The sequence below is a fragment of the Staurois parvus genome, unplaced genomic scaffold, assembly GCF_062004578.1.
Source record: "Staurois parvus isolate SC_StPar_1 unplaced genomic scaffold, SC_StPar_1.0 ptg000003l, whole genome shotgun sequence".
Lineage (NCBI taxonomy): Eukaryota > Metazoa > Chordata > Amphibia > Anura > Ranidae > Staurois > Staurois parvus.
Genome location: NW_028317799.1, coordinates 530,559 through 558,489, shown reverse-complemented (window position 1 = coordinate 558,489; position 27,931 = coordinate 530,559). Strand labels below are relative to the sequence as shown.

Here is a 27,931-nt window from a genome sequence, read left to right as displayed (position 1 = left end):
ACAGCATAACAGCATATAGACTTATCTCCTCATTAAAACATCAGCATTGCTCACCCTAGACCTCATCCAAGATGGGCGCTCCTCAACTTCCGGTCTACGTCCGACGTCACTTGTTGATGCGTTTCATCACTAGTAGAATATTGCTGTCCCTCCTATTTATGTTTTATACGAAGATTTTACAGCCCAGCATATTAATATTATAAACAACTAGATGGCAGCGGGGTAGCGATGCTGGTATATGTTTAATTGTAGCTTGATTTTATTTGTATGTTCTTATCAATGCTGTATTGATACTGCTTATAATATTATGATCGATATTGTTTATAATACTGTGGATTCCATCATTCAGCTGGTGCGCTCAATACATCAGTAGAGGTCTCCAAGTGTGGTATTGCCCTTCTCTAAGATGGCGTCTTCTGCCCACGCCAGGGAGGAGGGAGAGTATTTAGCTGGCTGCTGGTCTGAAGAGAACATCTTTTCATAAAGTTGGAAGTGACGAGATGTCAGACGTAGACCGGAGGTTGAGGAGCGGCCATCTTGGATGAGCTCTGCAGTCGTTAATAAAGTGACACTGAACTCTGGGCACACTTGTGCGACTTTGGTGTGTGAGGTGACTTTACATGGTAACTTTGATGCAACTTACATACTGCAGGAACCTTTTCAAAGTTGCTGTGACCGTAAGTCGCATAGATTTGAATGGGTGCCATTGAAAACAATGGGTTGCGACTTGTCATGCGCCTTTGTGTCCAAAGTTACATGACAAGTCGCACAAGTGTGAGCAGAGCGTTAAAAGAAAAAATTCTATTAAAGTATGTAACCTTTAACATGAAAGTACCTTTATTGCTCTCGGCCTCCTCCAAATTCCTTTGTTTTTGCTGCTGTGATCCAACATCCTGTTAAAGGGTGGCTACATTTGTTCTCCGTGGTCCCGCTGTATGCGGGAATGTAGCCACCCACTTTTGCTTGCTCTTGAGATGGACTATGGAATAGAGATATATGCATTGCTCATTTCAAACAAACACAAGATGGGAGGAATAGGAGAAGTTCAGGAGCTCACAGAGATCATTACAAGGAGGCAGAAAAACGCAGTAGGAAATTATTTAACGAAAAATAGAATACAAGGCCATTCAGTAGTGGATGTGTATGGATGATTGGAGAATATGAATATCCTTTAGTGGCACTTTTAAATTTCTTTTTTAAATGCAAGCAGTGTAAGTAGGGTACCTAATTCAATGTATAGAATACCTGAATGCAACCTGATATCAGTCTCTCACAGGCCTTGTACAGGAGAGCTCAGACTGGGAGAGAGAGAAGCAGTCAGTCAGTTGTGCAGTGCTCGCTGTCCTGCAGGGAACATACTGATAGGAGGAGAGAGCAAAGTAATAGAGAGATGAGCTCATCAGTTTTCTGCTTCTCCCTTTTAGGCTGCATTCACACCTGAGCATTGCGTTTTTGACCATGTTTTCAAACATTTTGTAGTGCGTTTTTAAGCATTTTCAGCTTTAAGTATTTGGTGCCTGTCAGCTTCCCAACCAGTGACTCCTTCCTTCTGTCAGCAGCAGGGATGAGTCGCTGGTTGTTATAGAGCCGGCACCTGCTGGTGATCTCTGAGACCCTGCCCCATGGCCTCATAGGGGGGGGGGAATGTGTCACCTGGTGATGTCACTGGGTGGCTCTGCCCCCTAGGACAACACATGCCAGTCCTGTAAAATGCAGGCTTACCAGACCGCAATGGCCAGCTTATCCAGAGCAGTCCGTCATATAATATGGCTATAATGGGTGTCTCCAAATACATTACTAAACAGTCACGTTCATTCTTCCAACAGCACAGACTCATGTGAAAGCAAGCATGTAAACGCTCCTCATAGTTTAAAATATCTGGTATGTTTATTTATCATAACATTGCACTGATGTCGGGGGAGGAGGCCTGGCTCACAGTCTCCGCTTTAATTCATCCCAAAGGTGTTCTATTGGGTTGCAGGCCAGACACGTTCCTCCACCCCAAACTCACTCTTCCATGTCTTTATGAACCTTGCTTTGTGCACTGGTGCTCAGTCATGTTGGAATAGGACGGGGCCATCCCCAAACTTTTCCCACAAAGTTGGGAGCATGAAATTGTCCAAAATGTCTTGGTATGCTGACACCTTAAGAGTTCCCTTCACTGGAACTAGTGGGCCAAGCCCAATTCCACACCATAACCCCCCCCTCCACCAAACTTTACACTTGGCGCAATGCAGTCAGGCAAGTACCGTTCTCCTGACTACTGCCAAACCCAGACATATCCATCAGATTTTGGTCTGGCCATGGCACCAAGAATTTTTACAAAAGTACTTGTGGAGGCCTTGGCCTCCCTAAGAATGAGGTCTAATATGATCATTCCCTATCTGAACGATCTCCTCTTCGTGGCCAGGTCTCACCAACAGTTGACAGAGGATCTGTGGATTGCCCAGGACTTCCTTCAGAGTCTGAGGTGGCTCATAAACGGAGACAAGTCATGTTTAACTCCCTCCCAGAGAGTTACCTATCTGAGGTATGAGATTTCCTCTGCAGAAAGATTTTCTTTCCACTTGAAAAAAATCTCAGGATAGATCAGGTGCTGGCAGAGCTGCAAAACAACTTGTCCATTACAATAAGGGATATAATGAGGGCAGTAGGTCTCATGACATCAAGCTTCCCGGCTGTCCCCTGGGTGAGATTCTACCAGCATCCACTGCAGTCTTTTCTGAGGGTTTGAAACGGGGACAGGTCTGTACTGGATCTTGCAGTCCGGCTCCCGTCCAGGATCAAGAGATCCCTTTGGTGGTGGCAAATGCAGTACAATCTAGCCAAGGGTCTGGAATGGACCACACCTTATCCGGTTATCATTCTGTCCAATACCAGCAGCTTTGGATGGGGAGCCCATCTAGGCGACAGAGAGACGCAGGGGCCGTGGTCCTTGGGTGAAGCTCGGAGATCCTTGAATCAGAGAGAGCTTCTAGCAGTCCAGCGAGCACTGGATGCTTTTCAGGCAGATCTAATAGACCGTCACCTGCAGATCCATTCAGACAATATGGCTACAGTGGCATACATGAACAAACGGGGCTGCAAGAAGCTCTCCTCTCCAAGCAATCGTGGACAGTATACTGACTTAGGCCGAGCAAAACTTGTGTTTGATATCTGCCATCCATCTGAAAGGTGCGCAGAATTCCCTGGCAGACTTCCTAAATCGGTATCCAGTCAAGCACAATGAATGGTCTCTCAACCAGGAAATGTTTGTGACCATGACTATGAAATGGGGCATGCCGGAGGTGGATCTCTTTGCTTCCCAAGAAAACAGGAAAGTCAGCTGGTGGTTCTCCCTAAATCCGCGGGATCAGGCCTTGGGGGTAGATGCCTTCGCAAACGTGTGGGAATTCAGTCTCTGTTATGCGTTTCCTCCAGAGCGGCTGATCCCAGCAGTCCTTCAGAAATTTTTGTCAAAATATTAAACACAAATACTCCTGCGCTTGGGGTTGAACTCGGTGTAACTACGGATCGGTGTGGGAGATCCTGGATGTTGCACGCCTTGCTGCCCTCAACTTTTGCATGGATACAATTTTTTTCAGTGAGGAAGCTGCTATCCCTGAGGTGCTTTATGGCGACCATCGATTTGCGGGATGCTTACCTACACATTCCGATTAGCGCAGTCTTCTCAAAAATTCCTCCAACTGGCGGTTAATCTGGAAACGTCCATCTGGCACCTGCAGTTCAAGGCACTACCCTTTGGCTTGTCATCTTCTCCAAGGGTGTTCACCAAAGTCATGGCAGAAGAACTCATGTTGGCAGAAACCAAGGCGCAGGTGCTGTTAAATCTTCAGGCAACTCGGGCTCATCTGAGAAGCATAGGATGGCTGTTGAACCTGGAGAAGTCCAACTTGATTCCAGCCCAGAGCATAAGGTTCTTGGGATTTACCATAGATTCAGTGGGCCCTGAGTCAGATTTAGTGCAACCTGGCGGTGTCAGTCTGAGTGGCCAGGTCGACTCTGGGACTGCTTACCGCTTCCATCCCAGCAGTTGAGTGGGCCAGGTTTTGCTCCCGCCCTCTCCAGTGGGACATCCTGCGAAAATGGACATACCAAGATCTGCTGGACAGACCTATAAAGATCGCTTCAAAGGTTAAGGCACTTTGGTGGTGGCGAGAGCCGATCAACTTGAGAAGGAGTCTACCATGGTCATTTCTGAAGGCCAAACACCTAACGCCAGATGCATGGGGTTGGGGAGCCCACTTTGGAGATCAGACTTCACAGGGCTCGTGGTTCAAAGCCGAGGCCAGGAAGTCCTCAAACTGGAGAGAGTTGAAGGCCATCCAACTGGGTCTTCTTTCCTTTCAGCAGTCAGTAAAGGAGGCAGCACATACAGGTCCTCTCGGACAATACAACAGCTTTGGCTTACATTTCAAGACAGGGGGCACAAGGAGCAGGGGACTGCTGGAGTTGGCACTAGAGATCATATCTTGGGCGGAAAAGAATTTGGCCTCCCTTTCGGTCATTCACTTAAAGAGCTTGCAGAATTGGTTGGCGGATTTTCTAAGCAGAAGAAAGGTAGTAGAGTCCAAGTGGGGATTGAATCAAGATGTGTTCCAGCTGATCACAAAAGCTTGGGGTGTTCCTCAGCTCAACCTGTTTGCAAGCCACCTAAAGACAGAGTCAACGGCGTTCTTTTTTCCCTTCGCAGGGAGGACCGGGCAGTGGGCCTGGATGCATTAGCTCATCCCTGGAACTACCCTTTGTCCCATGTGTTCCCTCCATTTCAGCTCATTCCTCTGATATTTTGAAAGTTCAAGCAGGAAACAACAAATCTAATTCTGATAGCATTCTACTGGCCAAAAAGGCCTTGGTTCTCGAAGCTTATGAACCTATCTTTCAGATCCTATCCTATCCTATCCTAGATGCTGCCGATCAGGAAAGATTTGCTAGTTCAGTGGCCAGTTCTGCATCCAGAAGTGGAACGATTCAACCTAACAGCATGGTTCTTGAGCAAGAACTTCTATGGAGAAAGGGGTTAAGCTTATTGACACCTTACTCTCAAGCAAGAAAGATGTACCGTATTTTTTGCTCCATAAGATGCACCTGACCATAAGACGCACCTAGGTTTTAGAGAAGGAAAACAAGAAAAAAAATATTCTGAACCAATGGACTGCAGACATAGTACAGGAAATGACCAGAGACTGCGGACACAGTAGAGATGACCAGAGACTGCGGACACAGTACAGGGAATGACAGTAGAGGGGATGACCAGAGACTATGGACCTTTGGGGAGGGGGGAGTGGGTACCTGAATTTGACAGGTACCTGCTCCCACTTCCGCATAGTTGTCCTCCCTCCCCCATCTTCTGGGACACGTAACAGGTCCCAGAAGACTGCGGGACCATTCACAAAGCGCGGCCGGGAGAGAAGACCGTGAGGACACCACTGGACCAAGGAACAGGTAAGGTTCTGCTGTCGAGACTGGCCCGGTATTCTGACAATGCGGAGGCGAGAATACTGGGCCGGATACTCCATATTTGCGTCATAAGACGCACAGTCATTTTCCTCCATTTTTGTGTGTGGGGGGGGGGGTGCGTCCTATGGAGCGAAAAATACAGTAACTAAAGTGATATATCTGAAAGTCTTAGATTGTAAGCTCCAAGGATCAGGCCCTCCTATCCCTCTTGTATTGAACTGTATTGTTGCTGTATTGTCTCCCGCTATATTGTAAAGTGCTGAGCAAACTGTTGGCGCTATATATGTGTAAATCCTGTATACTATAATAAAGTATGTAACAGGTATAATTCCTGGTGTTCAGAGAAGGGTTTCCAGTGAGAGAGTTGTCAGTCCTGGAATTTCTCCATGAAGGAATGGAGAAGGGAATAGCTACAAGTACCCTTAAGTCACAAGTAGCAGCTGTATATGAATTCCTGGAGAGAAGGCTATCCCAGGAGTCACTAGTTAGATTTTTTTTTTTTCTTTTTTTAAAGCTTTGGCCAGGACCAGGCCAGTTTCAGTTAGTGTTTCCCAAATGGGATCTGTCTTTAGTTTTACAGGGTCTCACAAAGAAACCGTTTGAGCCCCTAGAGAAAGCTTCGATTCGAAATTTAGTTCTGATAACCATTTTCCTAATTGCCATTACGTCAGCTCGAAGGCTAAGTGAGATCCAGGTGTTGTCGATTTCTAAACAGTTTTTTAGTTGTTTTTCCAGATCGGGTGGTCCTTAGAATGGATCCTGGTTTTCTTCCGAAGATCTCCTCATCCTATCCTCATACGCAGGAAATAGTATTGCCTACCTTCTATACAGATCCAGCTAATCCGGGAGAAGAGGCATTCCATACGCTGGGCGTGAGATGTCTTTTGTGATTTTTGGAGGTGTCAAAGGAGTTTAGAAGGTCAGACTTCTTGTTCATGCTCTTTATGGGTAATCGCAAAGGGGAGAGAGCCTCCAAGAGTACTCTGGGCAGATGGCTCAGACAGACCAACAAAGAAGCCTACAGGGCATTAGACGAAGTCCCTGTGGAAGGGGTTGCAGAACACTACAAGATCGGTGGTGGCCTCTTGGGCCGAAAGGGCTGGTCCACCTCCGGGAACAGATTTGCAAAGCAGCTACGTGGTCCAGCTTTTCCACATTTATACACAATTATAGAGTGGACTTGTTGGCCATGGTGGACCAGTCTTTTGGCAGGAAGGTCCTGCAAGCGGTGGTCCCACCCTAGGGGTAAGTTGCTCGATTATCTTCTCCAGCTGCTGTCCTGAAAGGCGAGGGGAGAAAACCTTAGTTAGACTTATCGGTGGTGGTATTTCTAGGAGCCTTTCAGGACAGCAGCATCTAATCCTCCCTTTTTATTCCTTTGTGACTATTATGTCTGTAATTCTGTGGTTGGCATTGTGTTTGTTTCTGTTTCAGCATGTCAGAGGTTACTCGGCTATAACTGAAGGGATGGTGGAAGAGGCGGACTTTTAAATGCGATGGTGTTTCCTGTGATTATGGGTGGAGCTGCTCTCTCTCCAGGTGCTGTCCTGAAAGACTCCTAGAAAACCGGCACCGGTAAGTCTCTAAGGTTTTTATTTCTTATTACAGCTGATAAGCAGGAGATCCTGTTCTGCAAAAGGATATTTGGGAGGAGGGAGTAAATACTGAGGACAGCAGATAGAGGGGGATGCAGCATGCTTTCTGAAGGTGTAAAGCTGAATGGATGCAAGAAACTTGGAGCACTCTTTCTCCTATATCATCCAGGATGTGAGCAGTAAATATTCACGCTTTCACAGGACCATTTTGTAAAAGTCTTTCAAGGAAGAATTTCAATAAAAGGTGTTACAACATGTTTTCTGCCACAAGCCCTTGAAAATCTTAATTTGAGGAGCTGTCGGCCAACGTCGAATACCTTGTCATAAGTTTTCCCAACTCTTCAGCAACACCACCCTGGAACTAGCAATAAACAGGCCATTACCATGTCTGTGCCTTTTTCCGTCAGCCCATCATTGCCAACATCAACATGGCTTGAGAAGAGCACGTTGTCACCCATCAGACTGGCCTATTAACAGTCCTACAAAGGCGTCTGTGCAGTTTGGTGAATGCTATCCTGTCTGGCATCTACCCCTAAGCAATCTATACCAGAGAAGAGATGAGGGGAGATTCACCACTATCTCTAAACCCCAACAGGGCAGTGAGCTGGCGATTGTTCTATTATCTCACCAGTAGATGGCGATATTTATAAAGAAATGATTTGGCTTTCATACAAACTATACAGTCCACTGGTACCTTGGTATTGTCTGTAAAGACCACTGATTGGCTATTTATTATTATTATTATTTCAGGTACTTATATAGCGCCATCAATTTACGCAGTGCTTTACATATATATTGTACATTCACATCAGTCCCTAACCCTCAAGGGGTGTACAATCTAAGGTCCCTAACTCACATTCATACATACTAGGACCAATTTAGACAGGAGCCAATTAACCTACCAGCATGTCTTTGAAGTGTGGGAGGAAACCGGAGTACCCGGAGGAAACCCACACAGGCACAGTGAGAACATGCAAACTCCAGCCAGGTGGTGTCGTGGTTGGAAATTGAACCAACGAGCCTAGTACTGCAGAGGTGCTATTCATTTAGCCACTGCGCTACCCATGTTTTAGTATATATTTATTTCAGATATTTATAAAGGCCCAAAAATTCAAGCAGCGCTTTACGTATTATTTATTCACATTAATCCCTGTTGAACAGAAGCTGCAAAGTCGAACTACCAACTTTGGTTGAATGAAGTGTTAGGGCCATGGTTCAGAGATCAGCCAAAATTTGCATGGTATGTCTATCTATCCATTCGGTCGTATCCGACCCTTGGTGATTGCATGGACCGTCACTCGTAAGCGACTTTTTCCATGAATTCTCTTAGCAATTATTTTACAGGGTAAGTTGCCAGGTCTTTCCCCAACCCCCACCATGCAGGAGATCCCACATGGCCAGGGATGAAACTAGGACAATTTAGACAGGAGCCAATTAACCTACCAGCATGTCTTTGGAGTGTGGGAGGAAACCGGAGTACCCGGAGGAAACCCACGCAGGCACAGGGAAAACATGCAAACTCCATGCAGGAGGCGCCATGGTTGGGAATCAAACCCATTACCCATTTACTGCACGGCAGACGTGTTAACCACTAAGCCACTGTGCTGCCGTATGTTATATAGCCAGCTTAAAATGTAAGTTCACCTTTTTCAGACACAATGAAAGGGTGAACTAACGCCGTACACCCTCCCCATCCTCCCGATCCCTATTGTACTTACCCCTGTGGGTGATGAGCTGTCGGTACCCCTGTACCCCTGTAACCGATGTAGTGGGCCAGGGATTTGAAATCCCCACTCTTCTCTCACTTCCAGAATGGATCAGAGCAATTCTGATTGGTCTGCGGAAAGCCCTGCAGAAAAAAGAGAGCAGGGGTTTCAAATCCCTGGACTGCTACAGCAGCTGCATGGGCCCAGACAGCTCATTACCCAACAGAGGTAAGTAGAGTGGGGACAGGGGAAGTTGGGGAGGGTGTACGGTGCTAGTTAGCCTTTTCATTCTTTCTGAAAAGATGACCTAACCCTTTACAGCAGGGCTGTCAAACGCAACTTCGTTGTGGGCCGCATCAGCATTGTGGTTGCCCACAAAGAAGAGCCAGTTGTATCTCTAAGACTAAATGTCAAGAGCCCCCCACCACCATCAGAAGACAGGAGTTCCCCACCCTCCTTTGCATCACAGTGCACCCCCCAAACAGGCAGTTGTGTCTCTAAGACTAAATGTCAAGAGCCCCCCCACCATCAGAAGACAGGAGTTCCCCACCCTCCTTTGCATCACAGTGCACCCCCCAAACAGGCAGTTGTGTCTCTAAGACTAAATGACAAGAGCCCCCCCACCATCAGAAGGCAGGAGTTCCCCACCCTACTTTGCATCACAGTGCACCCCCCTTACCTTATGCTGATGCCGGAAAGAAATTGGAGGTGGAGCTGGGAAGCTGAAAGTGCAGGGTCTGCAGGAGGACCAGAGGAGGGCTGGAGTCAGATTCCAGAGTCTGTTGAGACTGGGGAGGCGGAGACGAGGGGATGCTGCGGCTGCACGGAGACGCAGGATCTGTAGGAGGAGTTGACTGCTGAGATAAGGTGGGGGCAGAGACAAGGGGAATGCCAGTGCTGCAGAAGAAATGCAAGGGCCACATGAAATAGCCTGGCAGGCTGGATTCGGCCCATGGGGCTTGTGTTTGACGCATGTGCTTTAAGATGTTTTCCCAATTCGCAGTCACTTAAACAATGCAATTGAAAAGTGTCGTCCGCCCCTGTACTTTGTGGGAACATGTGCAGAATCGTGTACTTTCCCGCACTGCACAAAAACATGCTGCCCTCTTGCAGGTGGTGCCATTGATCCTTAATGGCACCTCTATGGGTCTTGTCAACGCATGCAAGTGCATTTTGGTACAGCACAGTCAGTCCCCATGTGCAAAGAAGCATGCACTCTCCATGGCATCTACAACGGAGGTGTGAATGGAGCCTACATGTGACACAGGGATCAGAGGATGGAGCTACATTGTGCATCATGGGATACACAGTTGTAGTTTGGCAACAGCTGGAAGGCTGCCAGGTTGACACCCCTGGGTTAAAATGAAGATGAAAAGCAGAGCATTTTGTTGTAAAAAATACAATATTAAAATAGAGAATCTGTCAGGTCTTTAAAATCAAAATATCAGTTCCCTACAATTGAAGAGGTATTATGGTCTGGTGGCCTTAAGGCTAAGTTCACATTAGCTTTGTTAGCAGGCTTTAGACCGCCTTTAAGGAAGCGTTTTTACACATGGCAGCACACAGTGCTGTTCACACTAAAGCATTAGTGTTGCGCCAAAATTGACGCCTCATGTTGAGTCAGGAGGAGTTGAAGCCTCCCATTCAAGTCTATAGGGCATTTGGGGAGCGTTTGAGGAGCATTAATGCTTCCCAAACACCTAACGCCTGTCAAACGCTATAGGGGCATTTCACAAGTTAGAAATGAATCAAGTGTGAACGAGCCCTAAGAGTTCCCTTCACTGGTTCTAAGGGGCCAAGCCCAACCCCCTGAAAAACAACCCCACACCATAATCCCCCCTCCACCAAACTTTACATTTGGCGCTATGTAGTCAGGCAAGTACCAGTCTCCTAGCAACTATCAAACCCAGACATCGTCCATCTCCACTGCTCTAGTGTCCAGTGGCGGCGTGCTTTACACCACGGCATCTGACACTTTGCATTGCACTTGGTGATGTAAGGCTTGGGTGCAGCTGCTCGGCCGTGGAAACCCATTCCATGGAGCTCGCTACGCACTGTTGTGCTAATCTGAAGGCCACATGAAGTTTGGAGGTCTTTAGCTATTGACTCTGCAGACAGGTGGTGACTTCTGCGCACTGTGCTCTTCAGCATGCGCTGACCCTGCTCTGTCATGTGACGTGGCCTACCACTTGGTGGCTGAGTGGCTGTTCCCAGTTGCTTCCACTTTGTTATAATCCCACTAACAGTTGAGCGTGGAATATTTAATAGCCAGGAAATGTCACGGATGGACTTATTGCACAGGTGACAACCTATCACGGGACCACGCTTGGAGTCACTGAGCTCCTGAGAGCGACCCATTCTTTCACCAATGTTTGTAGAAGCAGTCTGCATGCCTAGGGGATGATTTTATACACCTGTAGCCATGGAAGTGATTGGAACACCTGAATCTTATGATTTCCTTCAAGACCGTAGATTGTACGCCCCTTGAGGGTTAGGGACTGATGTGAATACAATATATATGTAAAAGTGCTGCGTAAATTGACGGCGCTATACAAGTATCTGTAATAAGTAATTTGCTTCTAGATTGTAAGCTCTAACGGACAAGGCCCTCTGTTTCCTCTTGTACCAATTGTATTGTAACTGTAATGTCTGCCTTCATTTTGTAAGGCGGTGAGAAAACTGTTGGCGCCATATAAATCCTGTATAATAATAATTTGGAGGGGTGTCCCAATACTTTTGGCAACATAGTGTATATTGGGTATAGATAAGAATCTTATGGGCCTTTCTACATCTCTTGGGTACTATAGGCACAAGATGTCACTGCTATACTTCCAGCAAGCCAATGACTTACAAAATTGGACATCTGCAGTAGAAACCTCCATGCTTCTCTTGTGATGGGATTCCTGCTGGGAGAGCCAGGAATTTGGTATCCTGTAGAAGTGTCCAGATCACAACACTGGCTGAACAGAACTACAACATGCAGCCAGCGGAGTTTTACTTCTCTGGGACCCACAATAAAAAAAAATTCAACCCATGGTTCAGTAAAGATGTTATCTAAAAAGAAAGAGTCCCTCTGTCAGATTACCAACTGTAGTAAGTGAGATGGACTGGTGGACTTCAGTGATATTTGCATTGAAAACTAAATAACGGCACAGGCAGGTCAGCATTTCAATACCAAACCTTCAATTTTGACCAGAGTATACCTTTAAAACCCAATTCCAGAAGGTCCTCAGCAGTTTTTTTTATGCTTTCCTTTTTCAGATATCTCCACGACGGCCATGTGTTATACAGGGTTCTGTTTCCTCTCTGCTCCTAGGGCTAGGTGTTCCACAATCATTGGTGGGGTTGGTCTCCCCTCTGAGGACGTGTGTGGCACGAAAAGCTTTAGTAGGAGCCAACACGCTGTGACGTCACACCGCCGGAGCCTCGTGAAGGTCCGGCGGCCATCTTTACACTTGGTCAGTGCTGTGTTCTCTCTGCAATACGGCTATCTTATTACCCTACATTTTTTTATAAAATTTTCCATGGAATAAAATATTTATACTATTACACTATGGGCACTTTTTGTGTGGTTCCTTTATGGAGCTAATAAATTACAAGCCTTCTCATGATCCTGACCCATCCAAGCACCCAGAGGAGGGAATCCCTGTAACACAGGCTGCAGACCCATCCATCCTTAAAGGGGACCTCCTGGATGAGCAGACCTTTTTATCCAGCCCAAGAAATTCTGCTGTGCTGTTCCATACCTAGAAGGAAGTTTACCATACGCCTGGCATATCCCGCTCCCATAAGTGGACTGTGGTGGATTTATTTATATGCGCATATTCAATGCGCATCCAGTGAGTGCGCAATTTTACTATAACTTCCAAGCACAAGCATCTGAGTTCTGCTGCAGTTGGGATTTTGTATTACTATCATCATTTCATTATTTATGAACTTTTTTAAGTTTAATTCATCACTTTCATTTACTAACTTAGATTTAGCGCTGCACTTCTTATTTATTGTTCCACAATCATGCATTATTGCACTGTAGAGTGACTGTGTGACGCCCGCCCTGGTGGGTCTATGAGGCACTGCACTCAGAGTAGGACAATGGGGGGGGGGGTCATTCAACCCAGAAGACTAGGGACATCTTATGATGGAAAAGAAGCACTCCGAAGGACAGCACCAGAGAGGAAATAAGTATTGCAGCCTGAGCTGATTTTTGTAAAAATTTAAAATGGTGCCGGGGGAAGATTTTAAAAAATAAAAAAAAAAAACAGCTCAGGGTCGGTCTTTAATTTCTAGTGATTGCATACAGATCATTTTCTGTGCACGACAGTACTGTCCCCATGGCTAAGTCTTTGACAAGATCATAGGCACAATTTTGCCACATGTATTCATTCCCCGCTGATGAATGTACAGCCGGACCGCAAATTCCTTATCTCATCTCCGAAAACACATTGCTCGTCGTTTGCAATTCTGGCTACCCTTCAAAGGACTTTATTGAGCAAATTAGGAAAGAGGGGGGAAAAAAAAAATCATTTTCATGAGCGTCTTGAGAAATACTTCCGAAAACAGACCAAGCCCTTCAGACTCTGTGACTCCTCTCTGTCCAGCAAGACTCAACGCATTTTTTTATTTTTTTTGCTCCCGTTGCCCCAAGTTGTCTTTACACTCCATCCTTCTCTAAATACGTCGCCATAGCTTACCAACAGCTAATACCAGAGTCTCCCCCCCCCCATTTAACTTCTTGGTCACCCCCACCCACTCTGCTTGAGGCATTTGGAAGTCATTAAGCGTAAAGGAAAACATTCTATGACCAAAGACAAAGACAGGTGTTACTTTGATGCTCCAGTCAGTTGATAGGCTGTTTGCAGGGAGGGGAGCACTGACTGTCACCAGATCAAGGATCCTGGACATTCATTAACTCTCCACCCTCACAAGGCCTGATAGTGAGGTCACACTTAGCTGCCTATCATTTAACACAGGGGTCCTCAAACAGGGGGCCAGTTCACTGTCCCTCAGACCATTGGAGGGCCGGACTATAGTTTAAAGAAAAAAAAACTATGAACAAATGCAGACACAGTACAGGAGATGACCAGAGACTGCGGACATACAACGGCGCCAGGAATACTGGGCCGGCCGCTCCATAAGATGCACAGACATTTCCCCCCAAGTGTGTCTTATGAAGCGAAATAGTGCCCCATCATTGGTGTCAGTGGGAGGAATAGTGCCCCATCATTGGTGTCAGTGGGAGGAATAATGCCCCATCATTGGTATCAGTGGGAGGAATAGTGCCCCATCATTGGTATCAGTGGGAGGAATAGTACGTCATTGTGTCAGTGGAGGGGAATAGTGCCCCGTCATTAGTGTCAGTGGGGGGGATAGTGTCCCAACGTTGGTGTCAGTGGGGGGGAATAGTGCCCCGTCATTAGTGTCAGTGGGGGGGGATAGTGTCCCAACGTCGGTGTCAGTGGGGGGGATAGTGTCCCAACGTCGGTGTCAGTGGGGGGGATAATGTCCCATCGTCTGTGTTAGTGGGGGAAGGAATAGTGTTCCATCGTCTGTGTCAGTGGGGGGAGGAATAGTGCCCCATCGTCGGTGTCAGTGGGGGGAGGAATAGTGCCCCATCGTCGGTGTCAGTGGGGGGAGGAATAGTGCCCCATCGTCTGTGTCAGTGGAGGGTGCAATAGTGCCCCATCGTCGGTGTCAGTGGAGGGTGCAATAGTGCCCCATCGTCGGTGTCAGTGGAGGGTGGAATAGTGCCCCATCGTTGGTGTCAGTGACACCAATGATGGGGCACTATTCCTCCCACTGACACCAATGACACGTAACTTGCTGACCCCTGCTCCAGCATGGTGCTACTGCAGTCAGCATACCTGGTTGCAGCAGCACCATCAGCACGGCACACTTACCTGTCAGCTGTCCTGCTTCACTCCGGCCTCTCTCTCACTCGATGTTCGCGGGGCCACTCGGCTCTGCCTCCTCGCAGGTGATTGGCCGCCTGTGTGCCTTTCCTGAGCTACAGTTCTGGCGCCCAATCACCAGTGAGCAGGCGGAGCCGAGCGGCAGGAGTGAGGGAGTGGCCGGAGTGAATGAAGGAGCAGCGCTTCCTGGACTGGATCGTCGTGGGACTGGAGCCAGGTAAGGTACAGCAGCCCCCCACCCGCCCCTGTACTTGGTGTCCCGCCCCTGCCGGCGGGACGGATAAATGGCCTCGGTGGGCCGCCTGTGGCCCGTAGTTTGAGGACCCCTGAGTTAACACATAATGCAAAGAATACAAGAATGACATCTGAAGAGTAAATAAGCTCTATAGATGTGAAAACAATCATTGGGCCTCTGCCATATAGCTGCACACCAGGCAGATAGAATGTATTAAAAAGATTAAAGAACCTCCTGTGCTCCTAAGTCCCTATAATATTAATATATGAGGTACAGCTGCCAACATCCAATCCTATACCTAATGATCTACATGTGAATGTTACAAACAATGATGTGGCGCTAATACAATAAAAATTATAATGTGAAACCCACAAACATGAATAAAAAGATAATGTAATATAATCCAAATAAAATAAAAAGATTGTAAGCTCCCAGGATCAGGGCTCTCCTAACCCTCTTGTATTGTTGCTGTATTGTCTCCCGTTATATTGTAAAGCGCTGAGCAAACTGTTGGCGCTATATAAATCCTGTATAATAATAATATATAAATCCTGTATAATAATAAACTAGAAAAGCTACAATTTCTGGGGAAATTGTGTGAAGTGTTCTTGCCTCCACCAGTAGTCTACAACTGGAGTGGACGGAGTAATGGGTGGAGTGGCTTGTCACTCTGCTGCCTGCTCACACACCTGGGTTCCTATGGCAACTCACTCTACAGCAAGGGCAGAGAAGAGCTGTTAAAAACAAACTGCTCCAACTTGCTCACTTCACTGGCAGTTGCCATTTTATAATGGTTGTAGTTTAAAAATTATAAATCCTACACCGAAGAGCTTTATATTGTGAGAATCACAAGACCCAGACCTACATTTTGATGCATAGTATGTCTCTGAAATATTAAAAATGAAGGCACAGTCGCAGTTTAGAAATTGCCCTTCAAATTTGAGGTGGCTAGAGTGGAGTTTCAATGAATGTCAATGGGTGGCGTGAGTTGCAAACAAATGGTCATATTGTGAAAACTATCAGGACTATGGCTTAGCCGTGGACATTTTTAGTGGCAGCAGGGATAGCTTGAAAGATTTGTGTAGGTGGGCTTGAAAATGAGGGAGTGATGGCAGTTTAGAAATCATGTCCTGATTTTTCAGCTCACACTCTAGTTTTGAACATTCCGCCATTCATTCCTATGGGACCAATTTCACCACAAAAACGCTGATATTTCGTGAACCATTTGGCGAAACGTTCCACAAAGTAATAGCACACCAATCGGAAACAATCCGCACGTTTAGGTATATTACTGTCTATGTAGTGTAAAAACTGTGGGAGGAGTTAGGGGGGTAAATTTGGCTATAATAATAAGAATATATATGTGAGATAACAGGAAGGGGTCTGCCATGCAAAAACACTTAATAACAAATCGTGCAAAGTTAAAATGATGACAGGTGCCAACAACACTCACACAACCAGGAGTATAAATGAATAGAAAATGTGCCAAGAAAAAGTCCAAATGGGACCAATGAATCAATAGTGCCCAAAAAAGATCCTAAAATGGATCTAAAAGTGATGGAAAAAATAAAGAAAAACTATATGACAAGGAGTCCAAAATAGGACTGCACATCAAAAGTGCTGACAACCCCCCCCCCCCCCCAAGAAATGCACTTGTGGCATAAATTATTATTATACAGGATTTATATATTATTATTATTATACAGGATTTATATATTATTATACAGGATTTATATATTATTATTATACAGGATGTATATCGCGCCAACAGTTTGCGCAGCACTTTACAATATAAGGGAGACAGTACAATTACAATACATTTCAGTACGGAAGGAATAGGAGGGCCCTGCTCGTGGAGCTTACAATCTAAATTCCCAATTCCACATAAAAAAAAAAGTGAAACACAAAACTAACAAAACGCACCTAATCAGATATAATGTATACCACGTAATGCAGCTCTCTATTCCTCTTTACATCCTTAGCAACTTCCTGTCCGGACACTTTTACCCCCTTCCTGCCCAGGCCAATTTTCAGCTTTCAGCACTGTCACACTTTGGATGACAATTGCGTGGTCATGCAACACTGTACCCATATGGAATTTTTTACCATTTTTTTGAGACAGATAAACCTTTATTTTTGTTCTATTTATTCACCACTGTGATTTTTTTTTTGCTATATAAATTAAAAAGTCCAAAAATTTTGAAAAACAAAAGTGTTTTTCTTATAAAATTTTGCAAATAAATATTTCTTTATAAATCTTGGCCAAAATGTATTCAGCTATCTTTTTAGCAAAAACAAAAAATAACCCAAATTAGTTTATAATCAAAAATTATAATTTTTCAAAAATTTTTTTTTTTTATTTATTATTTTTATTTTTTTATACACAGTCACCCTAGTGACACTGTACTACTTGTGGGGGGTAATGAAGATTTTTTTTATATACTGATTGCTTTTACACCCATAAAATCTGTAAAAGCAATCATTTCTCCTTCTCTCTGGCTGCATTCCTGCAGCCATTGAGAAATGCTGTGTGAGCTGCGATTGGTCACAGCTTGTCACATGGTATAAGGCTGTTGTGAATAGCCTTGCACCATGTGACCTCTGTGATCATTCACAGATTTTACACGTAGTAAGCAATGATGTCAGAAGTGACATGTTGCTTACACCTATTCATGTGATCACTGATCACCATTATTGCTAAATAATCACACATATATCACTTGGCACTTCTGTGACCTGCAGTGCCACGGACTATCCACTATTTATATTCAGAATTTTAAAGTTTTTTATGATTTGATGTGATCTGAGACGTTTGATTTATTTCACTGGAATATTGTATGAACACTTCTAGTCACATAAGCACGTTATGATTGCATTTGTCACTTATGCTTTAGAGCTGCACTTCCATTTGAATTGATTACTGTGGGTTTTGTTACCTTGCCTTTTGTGCGAACAGCTACCATATTGTCTGCGCTCGCCTCATATCTTGTGTTCTAAATCCGACAGGCTGGTTGTACTGAAGTTGATGGATTGATTTAGTACAACCAGTAAGCCCATAGATTGACTGACTGAATCTTGACCGATCCATACTGAATCGCCTGAGATTCAATCCATCCCTGGCCAACTTCAAAGCTTGCTGTGCACACCAGAAGCGTCCCCAGGGTTGGTGTCACCCGGTGCGGTAACATTGGTTACACCCCCTCAGAAGATCCCCGCAGAATGGATCGGATCTGCGGATTGAGCATAATGGATCGGACTCCATTATGCTCAATCCGCAGATCTGATCCATCCTGTGGGGATCGTCGGCTTTCTTTACAACTTACCTTTTCTTGGAACAAGTCCGGTGTCACCCCGTATAGGTTGCATGCCGATGATCCTGTGGGGATCGTTGGCTTTCTTTACAACTTACCTTTTCTTGGTGTCACCCCGTATAGGTTGCATGCCGATGATCATGTGGGGATCGTCGGCTTTCGTTACAACTTACCTTTTCTTGGTGTCAACCCGTATAGATTGCATGCCGACGATCCTGTGGGGAAGAAAGCTGATGATCCCCGCAGGATGGATCGGATCCATCCTGCGGGGATCGTCGGCTTTCTTTACAACTTACCTTTTCTTGGTGTCACCTCATATAGGTTGCATGCCGATGATCCTGTGGGGATCGTCTGCTTTTTTTACAACTTACCTTTTCTTGGTGTCACCCCGTATAGGTTGCATGCAGACGATCCTGTGGGGAAGAAAGCTGATGATCCCCGCAGGATGGATCGGATCCATCCTGCGGGGATCGTCTGCTTGCTTTGCAACTTACCTTTCTGTGGAGCGGGCCCGGTGGCACCCTGTGCGGACCGCACTCCCCGCACCTGCCTGGGGATGCCACTGGTGCACACTACTCAAGCCTGCATAGGTGGGTATCATTTAGCAACCAAAACATCATAGTACAGGACCATAAGGAAGAAAAAGAAAAGCGGGACTTCATTTGATGCATTTACTGTATTTCAATATATAAAAGATGGGGGAAACAATTTTTTTTTCCTTCTATTCATACAGTGCAAAAGTAGGAGTTTCACTTTGAAGAAACTCCTTTTCATCTGTTAAGAGGAAGTTAAATTGTAGCGTTACAGAAAAAAGTGACGCAAAAGAACGCTGCAAACAGTCAGGCCATTTTATTTCCCTGCCACTTATAAAAGCCAAGGATTGTCCCTTTTATCAGCTCCAGCATCTCATGTGTGGCTCAGACGCAACTCACCGAGGAAGCCATGCCAACAAAGGACAATTTCAACCCAGGAAAAGCACGGGCCAAGGAAAGCAAGGGGTGGAGGAAACGGGGAGTGCAGACAAACTCAAGGTAAAAAAAGAACCTTTTCAGCCTGGGTTCCTTGTTGTCGGAGGATGAGTAATTAGCAAAGTCAATATGGTGAAGTGGAAAAAGATGAGAGCCAAGTGGCTGACTTCAAAGGCGTTTTGGACATTTTAAGTAGTCTCCTGCGTCGTAAGCACAGGGCTGGGTTGTGCCGTTGGAGGCATCGTTTTGGATCATTATCCAAAGCAGTTAGAAAACAACTTGCGAAAGCACATGTTCGGTCGTTAAGAAGTTATTTTTTCCACTTAGAAAAGGTTACTGCTGTTATAGACAAGTCTCCACACCAAACTTTAATGTCAGGCTCGTGCTTTGACTACAGCGAGGGCTTGAGGGTTACTAGAAAAAGAAGATCCTAATTGCTGCACCAAAGCGCTTTCCACAAATTCACACTCTTAATTGCCTGCTGTCTTCCCACTAAGGAATACTTCTCACAGCCTTCAATTCTCATAAATAATACAACTAAAAGAATGCTACCTAAAGCAGAAGGAAAATGGAAGCACAGGTACTCTAGACACAGAAGAGGTGGGTATTCAGAGGAGGAGGGTTGTTTTTTGTTTTTTTTAGCGTTTGGGGTAAAGTATTTGTAAGAGCAATCACTATAGTCTCATGCAAGATTTAACATGCTAATGTATTTTCAAAAGTACATTCTTTTAGGGGTCCCTCCAGGGAAAAGCTGGGTTAAGGTATAATTATTATATATTTATAATAAGTGTTTTTTAAGGTACAGTAATACCTCGGTTTAAGAATTTAATTTGTTCTTCAGGACTTTTCTTATAGCAAAAAATTCTTAAACCGAAACGGCGTTTCCCATAAGAATGCATTGAAAACCAATTAATCTGTTCCGGAGATCAGAAAAAAGTAAACACTAATAAATCCCGCATGAGTTATTTTATCAAGTCATGCGGCATTTTAGTAGTGACAACCATGTGTTAATATTTCAGCTGTTAGCGGGGTTCCCCACTGACAGCTGAATGTAAAAGAATTGCCAGCAATTAAAAAAATAATTTAAAAAACTGCGTGGGGTCCCCCTTCCCATCCATACCAAGCCCTTCATGTCTGGTATGGATTTTGAGGGGAACTCCCATGCCAAAATTTAAAACAAAATGGCGTGGGGGTCCTCCCCAAAATCCATACCAGACCCTTTTTCAGAGCATGCAGCCTGGCAGCTCAGGAAAGGGGGGCAAACAATCTTTCTTTTTAGTTTCTTAAAAGAAACAACATTTCTGTTTGGGGAAAGTGAACGCTAATTCTGTGAGCTATAGTGAAGGAAAAAAAAAAAAGAGCCAGCAATTGCATTTAAAAATCAGCACTGACATACACTTCGTATTGCGAAAAAAATTCATACAAAATTTGTAAACCGAGGCATTATTTTCAGTGGATTTTCATTTGTAAACCGAAAATTACTTTAACCGAAGCGTTCTTAAACCGAGGTATTACTGTAAATGTAAACCCAACTGCTAAAATCAAATATAAGCTTTAACATGTTTAGATCATTTCAAAAGCATTTTTAAATCTGCACCTTGTAAAAATACTTTGAGATCCTACCATTCCTTGTTCAGGTACTACCTGTTATAGGGTGACAACATTCTGTCCCCATCTCCCAATTAACCACTTCAAGTCCAGACACTTTCACCCCCTTCCTGTCCAGGCCAATTTTCAGCTTTCAGCGCTGTCGCACTTTGACAATTGCGCGGTCATGCAACACTGTACCCATATTAATTTTTTAGCATTTATTTGAGACAGATAAAACTTTATTTTGGTATTTATTCACAACTGGGATTTTTAACTTTTTTGCTATATAAACGAAAAAGTCCAAAAAATTTTAAATAAAAGTGTTTTTCTTATACAATTTTGCAAATAAATAATCTTTCTTCATAAATCTGGGCCAAAATGTATTCAGTTATCTTTTAATAAAAAAAAATAACCCAAATTAGTTTATAACCAAAATTATAATTTTTTTTTTAAAAAATTTTATATATTTTTTTTTTCATATTATTAGTGACACAGTAATGTACTGTGTCACCATAGTGACACTGGGTGATGATTTTTTTTTTTTTTTTTACACTGGTTGCTTTCATACCCATAAAGGCTGTAAAGGCAATCATTTCTCCTTCTCTCTGGCTGCATTCTTGCAGCCATTGAGAAATACTGTGTGAGCTGTGATTGGTCACAGCTTATCACATGGTACAAGGCTGTTGTGAATAGCCTTGTACCATGTGACCTCTGTGATCATTCACAGATTTCACACATAGTAAGCAATGATGTCAGAAGTGACATCTTGCGTACACCTATTCATGTGATCACTGATTGGCCAATCAGTGATCACATGATTGGGACCTCACACAGAGGTCCCGTACAGCGATTGGTGTTCTGCTGTGTCCTCCGGACACGGCAGGCACCGGATCGCAGTGCCACGTGCTCCCAGGGAGCGTGCACAATCCAAAATGGCGGGCGCCGTTTATGAACGGCAACCCACCCCTGGACTGCCACCGTCCGGCTGTTTATATACAGCGGCCGGACAGGAAGTGGTTAAGGCAGCAGCAGAAACCGGATGAATTTCGGTCCATCTATGGGTAGGCTGGTTGTACTGAAGTTGATCTATCGATTTGACTTCAGTACAACCGGCCAGTTTTATTTTCTTTATGATCACTGCTGTTGGCTATAGCCAGCAGCAGTGATCATTGTATTCTGACAGCTCCCGCTGTCAATACACAATAGCACAGTGGGAGGGCATCCTAACAATCGAGCGATTTTTCTTTCCTTCCACTCACGGTTGAAAGAAAAAAATAAATGCACAATGTATGGCCAGCCTTAGGCTTCTGCAGAAGACAAGTGGCCATTTCATCTGATATTTTACAGGAATGGTCCACTGTTGTTGTCATTAGGAAACCCACCCTGAGAAATCTGGTGCAACCATCAGTGAAGTGCATGTAGATAGGAAGTGACTGCAAAGGAGGTCAGCAGTACTGCGAGTTATATCTATTTTACATCATATGCAACAATTTGGAGAACTTGCTGACTTTGTTAGGGCCAAGCCCATGTAAGCAGAGTTCCTTGACTATCGTCATGGGCTTTTATTTTTTTACCTTAACCTTCCTAGCGATAATCCCGAGTGTAGCTCAGGGTTAATTTACAGTACCAAAAGCAGTAACCCCGGACCACCCTATAGTGGTTCTCCTGCAATCCCGTGATCCTTACCTTGTCCTGCGATCCCGCGATGTCCTCCCACTGTATCCTCCGGCCGATGCCGGCATCCGCCTTCCATTCCCTGCGAGTGTCAGTATGCAGGGGGCAGAACCGGCGGGAGATTCAAGAAAGTAAAAATATGACACACACAATACATTGTAATCTGTTAGGATTACATTCCTGTATCAAACCATTTCACATACATTTTGTCCCGAGTGCTTTGTCCAGCGCCCTGCCTGCACTTTTACTGTTCTTTCTGCCTGGAAACTGAGAAACATCCATGGCGTCCAAAAAGTGTCCCTTTTAGGTCAAAAGCAGTTTTAGACCGGCTAGAGAACAGCGATAGTAAATCAGAACCACTTGCAGAATTGAGTGATAATGATTCGTGGGGGAAATTCATCATCAGACACTGAAAATGGTTCTGCGACTTTGCTCAGTGATGTGCGAACTTGGCGCTCTATTTCACATTTGTGTTTTTGGTTTGATTACATTACTGAATTAAATGTATTATTATATTTTTATAATTATTTAATATGTTATAATTTCGTGTTTCAAACTTTATCATACCCGGGATGTTTACTAGACTCTTGTTCGGACAGATTTCAGTGAGTTATTCCTAAGAATTACAGGCCTACAATAAAAAAAATACATATTTCCTTGCAAAGCAATGTACCGCTTTTGACATTCAAAAATATTGATTAGTTAGACCACCATGGCGGTTAATGGCATTTCCTCATTCAGTTATGAATGCTGCACCTCAGCTGATACACAGATCTCCTTCCACTTGTCCCTACTCTAAGGGATAGGTGGCCATAGTGTGTACAACATCCGAGTGTAAGTCTCTTTAGTGCAGAGGAGCCAACGGGTTGTGTGTGCTCTATCAGGCGCAGCATAATATCAGCACTACACAATACTATTACAACAGAAACCTCAGATAACTGCAAAAGCATGTCTAAAAAAGCAAAAGACAACTAAATCATTAATTAGTTTAATAATGCACAAACAACTTATTGGTACGCTTACCACTTTCAGCACAGCTGAAGCAGTAAACGGTAAACATTTGTGGTATGTAAATCACATTTGTATGCACTCATCAGCAGAAGATTGGCAAGGCCTCTCCATCAATCAACACCCTACAATGGCTGGTTTCCAGACATGGTGCTTAATGTCAGAGAGAAATCCTCGCAATACCGGAGGAACTTCACTTACTTCTTTCCTGAAAGAAAACACAAAGAACGAGCCATTAACACGTGTCACATAGCAGGCAGGGCGGTCAACCCACACCTAATATAGTGAACATACAGCTCGTGTGGGAATTTATTTATTTCAGGTACTTGTATAACGCTGTCAGTTTACGCGACGCTTTACATACATATTGTACATTCACATCAGTCCCTAACCCTCAAGGGGTGTACAATCTAAGGTCCCTAGCTCACATTCATACATACACATACTAGGGCCAATTTAGACAGGGTCTAATTTACCTACCAGCATGTCTTTGGAGTGTGGGAGGAAACCCACGCAGGCACGGGGAGAACATGCAAACTCCAGGCAGGTGGTGCTGTGGTTGGGATTCGAACCAGCGACCCGAGTACTGCCAGGCAGAAGTGCTAACCATTTAGCCACTGTGCTGCCCATGATCCCACTCTATCCAAAATGGTGTCCTGTAGCGACATAGTGGGGGGAACCAACAAGGACCAGGCATTTAACATGGCCACAGGGGTGTACGTTTTTATTATTATCATTACAGGTAGTTACTGTATAAAGCCCAAAAGCTGAAGAAGCTTAACAGACTATAAGCAAAGGTTGTGGAGGGGCCCCTCTGCTTTCAGTACCTGACAGTTTCAGCCATTTGGGGACTTTGCTAGCATCTCTTTGAACTTGCTGATGGGAATCAGAAATCCCAAACTCCTCCTCGTAGTTCTCTGGTGCTCGCTGAGAAACTTGTGAGCTGGGCCCTGGGAGGTCCTCCAGGATGGGAGCAGTACAGGATCCTGGAACACGTGGCATTGCCCTGTCAATGTACAAAAAGTATCAATTAGTATATGTGGAAACAAATGTCTGATTTTTGTGTCACTGGACAGCTGGAATATCTAGCATGCTGAAGTGAAACGACTTGTCCCTACAAATAAATGCCTCTAACAGTATCCATAAACAGTCCAGTACTTACCATGAATGAAGACTGTTTGTGGTAGATTACCTTTATCTGTTTGGTCATCTGTCTGACTGAATGACGGCTACAAATGCTTATATGTTGCCAGTAATATAGCCAGCATTACAATGGCTATATACTTAGCAACTTGTCAACCACAGCAATTTATTTGTACATTATTATTATTATACAGTATTTATAAAGCGCCAATAGTTCGCTCAGCGCTGTACATTACAAAGGGGGACACAGAACATGGGACAGAACAATACCAATACAATGCAAAACATGGCAAAATCTACATTTTTTTGCTAGAAAAATACCTTAAACCCCCAGGTTCTCTTTACAGAGATATCAGGGGTCAATTAGACCCTCGGGGGGTTATTTACTAAAGCTGGAGAGTGCAAAATCAGAATCACTTTTGCATATCAACCAAACAGCTTCCAGGTTTTATTGCCAAAGCTCAACTGAAAAAGCTGAGGTTAGAAGCTGATTGGATTCTGTGCAGAAGTGAGCCTGCTTCTGCACTCCCCAGCTTTAGTAAATAAACCCCTTGATGTCTGCTCTGCAGCTAATCAAGCACAGATCACGCTTTTGATTATTTATTACAGGTACTTCTATAGCACCATCAATATATATATATATATATATATATATATATATATATATATATATATATATATATATATATATATATATTACATTCACATCAGTCCCTAACCCTCAAGTGGTGTACAATCTAAGGTCCCTAACTCACATTCATACATACACATACTAGAGCCAATTTAGAGAGGATCCACTTAACTTACCAGTATTGTCTTTGGAGTGTGGGAGGAAACCGGAGTACCCAGAGGAAACCCACGCAGGCACAGGGAGAATATGCAAACTCCAGGCAGGTGGTGCCGTGGTTGGGACTTGAACCAACAACCCTAGTACTGCCAGGCTGCTGCCCCAGATACAGTAGCCAGGGAATGACCCAGGAGTAATGCAAAACACGGCAATTCCCGGTTTGTCCATTTCAAGGGGGATCGGGGAACGGATGTTCCCCAATCTTCTCCTGAAAAATATATTGGGGTATTTTACCAAAGTCCTGGGCTCTCAAGAGAAATGGAGAACCTGGAAACCACTATGGTCAGCAGTGCAAGGTGATGGGGTGGCTCTACAGCCGACTGAAAAAAATACCACGCTCAGGACTGCATCAGCAGCCATTAGATTGTTTCAATCAGGACATTTATAAATGTACCTTGGTACAAAAGGGGTTATAGAAAACAACATTGAGAATAAAGGTCTCTGCAATATAAGGGAATTATGCTCATCTCTCCCTCTGCCCTTGCATCCCTCTGATCCAGTGCTGTAGACTCATCAACACTCAAAAAATCTGCGAGTGTTGTATGTGTCCCCCCCCCCCCCCCGCTGTGGTACCATCCTCTGATCCCTATATTACTACAGGAAGAAAGCACAGTGCATGGTGGGAGACACAGGTGTCAGACATGCAAAGTGTTTTGAAGTGTTAAATGCCAAAGAGTCAGAGGAGTGGTAAGGTTCCATCACTGACATATCCTGTAGTGACGCAGGGGTGGGATGATGGATCTACCACATGGGGGAAACAGAAACTTGATATATCCAATGTCAAATGCTAAAAAGTGTTATGAAGGATTCAGCGCTGGAATGGAGCGATAGGGAGACACTGGTTTAAGCTAGGTATACACAGAGGTTTTTTTTTTTTTTCCTTCAACCAATGAGTTGAAGAAAAAAAAAAAAATACAGATTCAAACTATGTGAATGCAGGGATCTCCTCCACCACACTATTAAATTCTGACAGTGGCACCTACGCCCTGTCAGAATACACTGATCAGAGCTGCAGCCATTGCCTGCAGTGGCTGATTAAATGCTGGTTTTCCAGCAGGACCAGCTTTTGTTGAACAGAGGTACATGTGTACCAAAAATTCGGTTGGTTCCTGCTGACCATCGATACAGGATACACAAATTTTTTTCAAACCTGTCAGGGTTGCTTTTATCAAAATACAATTTAAAACTGGAATGGATCTTTTTGGGCATCGATGAAGTGGTTATGATAAATGTTTAATCTAATCTTTCATCATTTGGCTGCTAGGAAATTATTTCAGTTGATAGAAGACTAAAAGCTACCAAACTGCAACAAATCTGTCCGATGTATGGCCAGACAAAGCTGGCCAGCCCACCCTGTTGCTAAATGGCCTAAAAGAATATTATGGCTGCATATCCTGTTGCATTTATTCTTTCAATACAAAATCATCTTGGAAAAAAAAAATGATGTTGCTAAGAGTGTACCTGGCGACCACCAAATCTGCTTGAGAAGGCGACACTGGTTCTGTCAGTAGACGATGTTGCAAATAATGATCTGTAAAACAGAAATAAAGGTTCAATACAATACATATTACCTTAAATGGTGTGTCCACTTTGAGTTTTGTAGATTATCCACTAAAGTAACTCTAAGTGTGATAAAATCAATAAAGAAAGAGAAAGTATGTAAAAATGTCACATGAATAAGGTGAAACTCCAATTAAAGCCAAAATATATTCTGGATTAAGGAAGGTTTATAAACTCTGCTTTCCATCTCAGTTTATGGTGGGGAGATTATCCCTCAATTTTGGGACTTCCCAAACTAGAACCAAGCCAATAAGTACTTAGGGGCGAAGAAACCTGCTTGTCCTTAGAAACCTCCCCAATCCTCAGAAAAAGAATTGGAAGAGCAGATGCAATGCAAAAGTCTTTGCAGCCTTAACAACTTTAACTGAACCAAGGCTGGATAAAACACTGGTAGAAAGCGACAAGCTGATCCACGAACTTCAGAGTAGTGTGTACCACATTAACAAGAGCAGAGATGGTCTTCTTTAACTGAGGAGTAATGGCGGTAGACTGCGACTGCTTACCCTGAGGAAATTTTCACCCTGTTCCAAAATATATATCCGTACCCCTTTGAGTCATTATACAGATGGATAATAGAGGAAGCAGTAGGAATGAATGTGTGTAATTTTATGACATATAATGTAAAAGGATTGAACACTCTGACTAAAAGGCATAAGATCCTTAGGGAAATTCATCAACATTCTATTGATGTTGTGTTTTTACAGGAGACACATTTATCCCAGGATACAAATATTAATTTATACTCCAAATATTATCCAACTTGGTTTTGTGCGAACTCACCAATCAAACGTGAAAAGGGGTGGCGATTGGGTTAGCAAAAAATGTTAGTTTTGCTATGGAAGATAGATTGATAGACCCAGATGGTCGGTTTTTGGTTTTGAGAGGGAAATTACAGGGAATTGAATGTACATTAGTGAATATCTAT

General features: G+C 44.1%; 2 protein-coding genes across 3 annotated transcripts in view; one reads left to right on the top strand and one right to left on the bottom strand.

Annotated features, from left to right (window-relative positions):
* CENPX (centromere protein X) overlaps window positions 1–27,931 on the top strand; it is an 81,019-nt gene that overhangs the window by 12,316 nt on the left and 40,772 nt on the right. The window contains exon 6 of the transcript XR_016311678.1: window positions 6,895–7,035. The gene's annotated coding sequence lies outside the window, so the exon portion shown is untranslated. The remainder of the gene's footprint in view (window positions 1–6,894; window positions 7,036–27,931) is intronic.
* The window catches only part of ASPSCR1 (ASPSCR1 tether for SLC2A4, UBX domain containing), a 95,967-nt gene continuing 91,456 nt past the window's right edge, over window positions 23,421–27,931 (bottom strand). For both annotated transcript variants that reach the window (XM_089669847.1, XM_089669838.1), the window contains 3 exons: window positions 26,908–26,977; window positions 24,284–24,462; window positions 23,421–23,664 (listed from right to left, as the gene is read on the bottom strand). In XM_089669847.1, coding sequence (XP_089525973.1) covers window positions 23,654–23,664; window positions 24,284–24,462; window positions 26,908–26,977 — 260 coding nt within the window. In that variant the 3' untranslated portion in view covers window positions 23,421–23,653. The remainder of the gene's footprint in view (window positions 23,665–24,283; window positions 24,463–26,907; window positions 26,978–27,931) is intronic.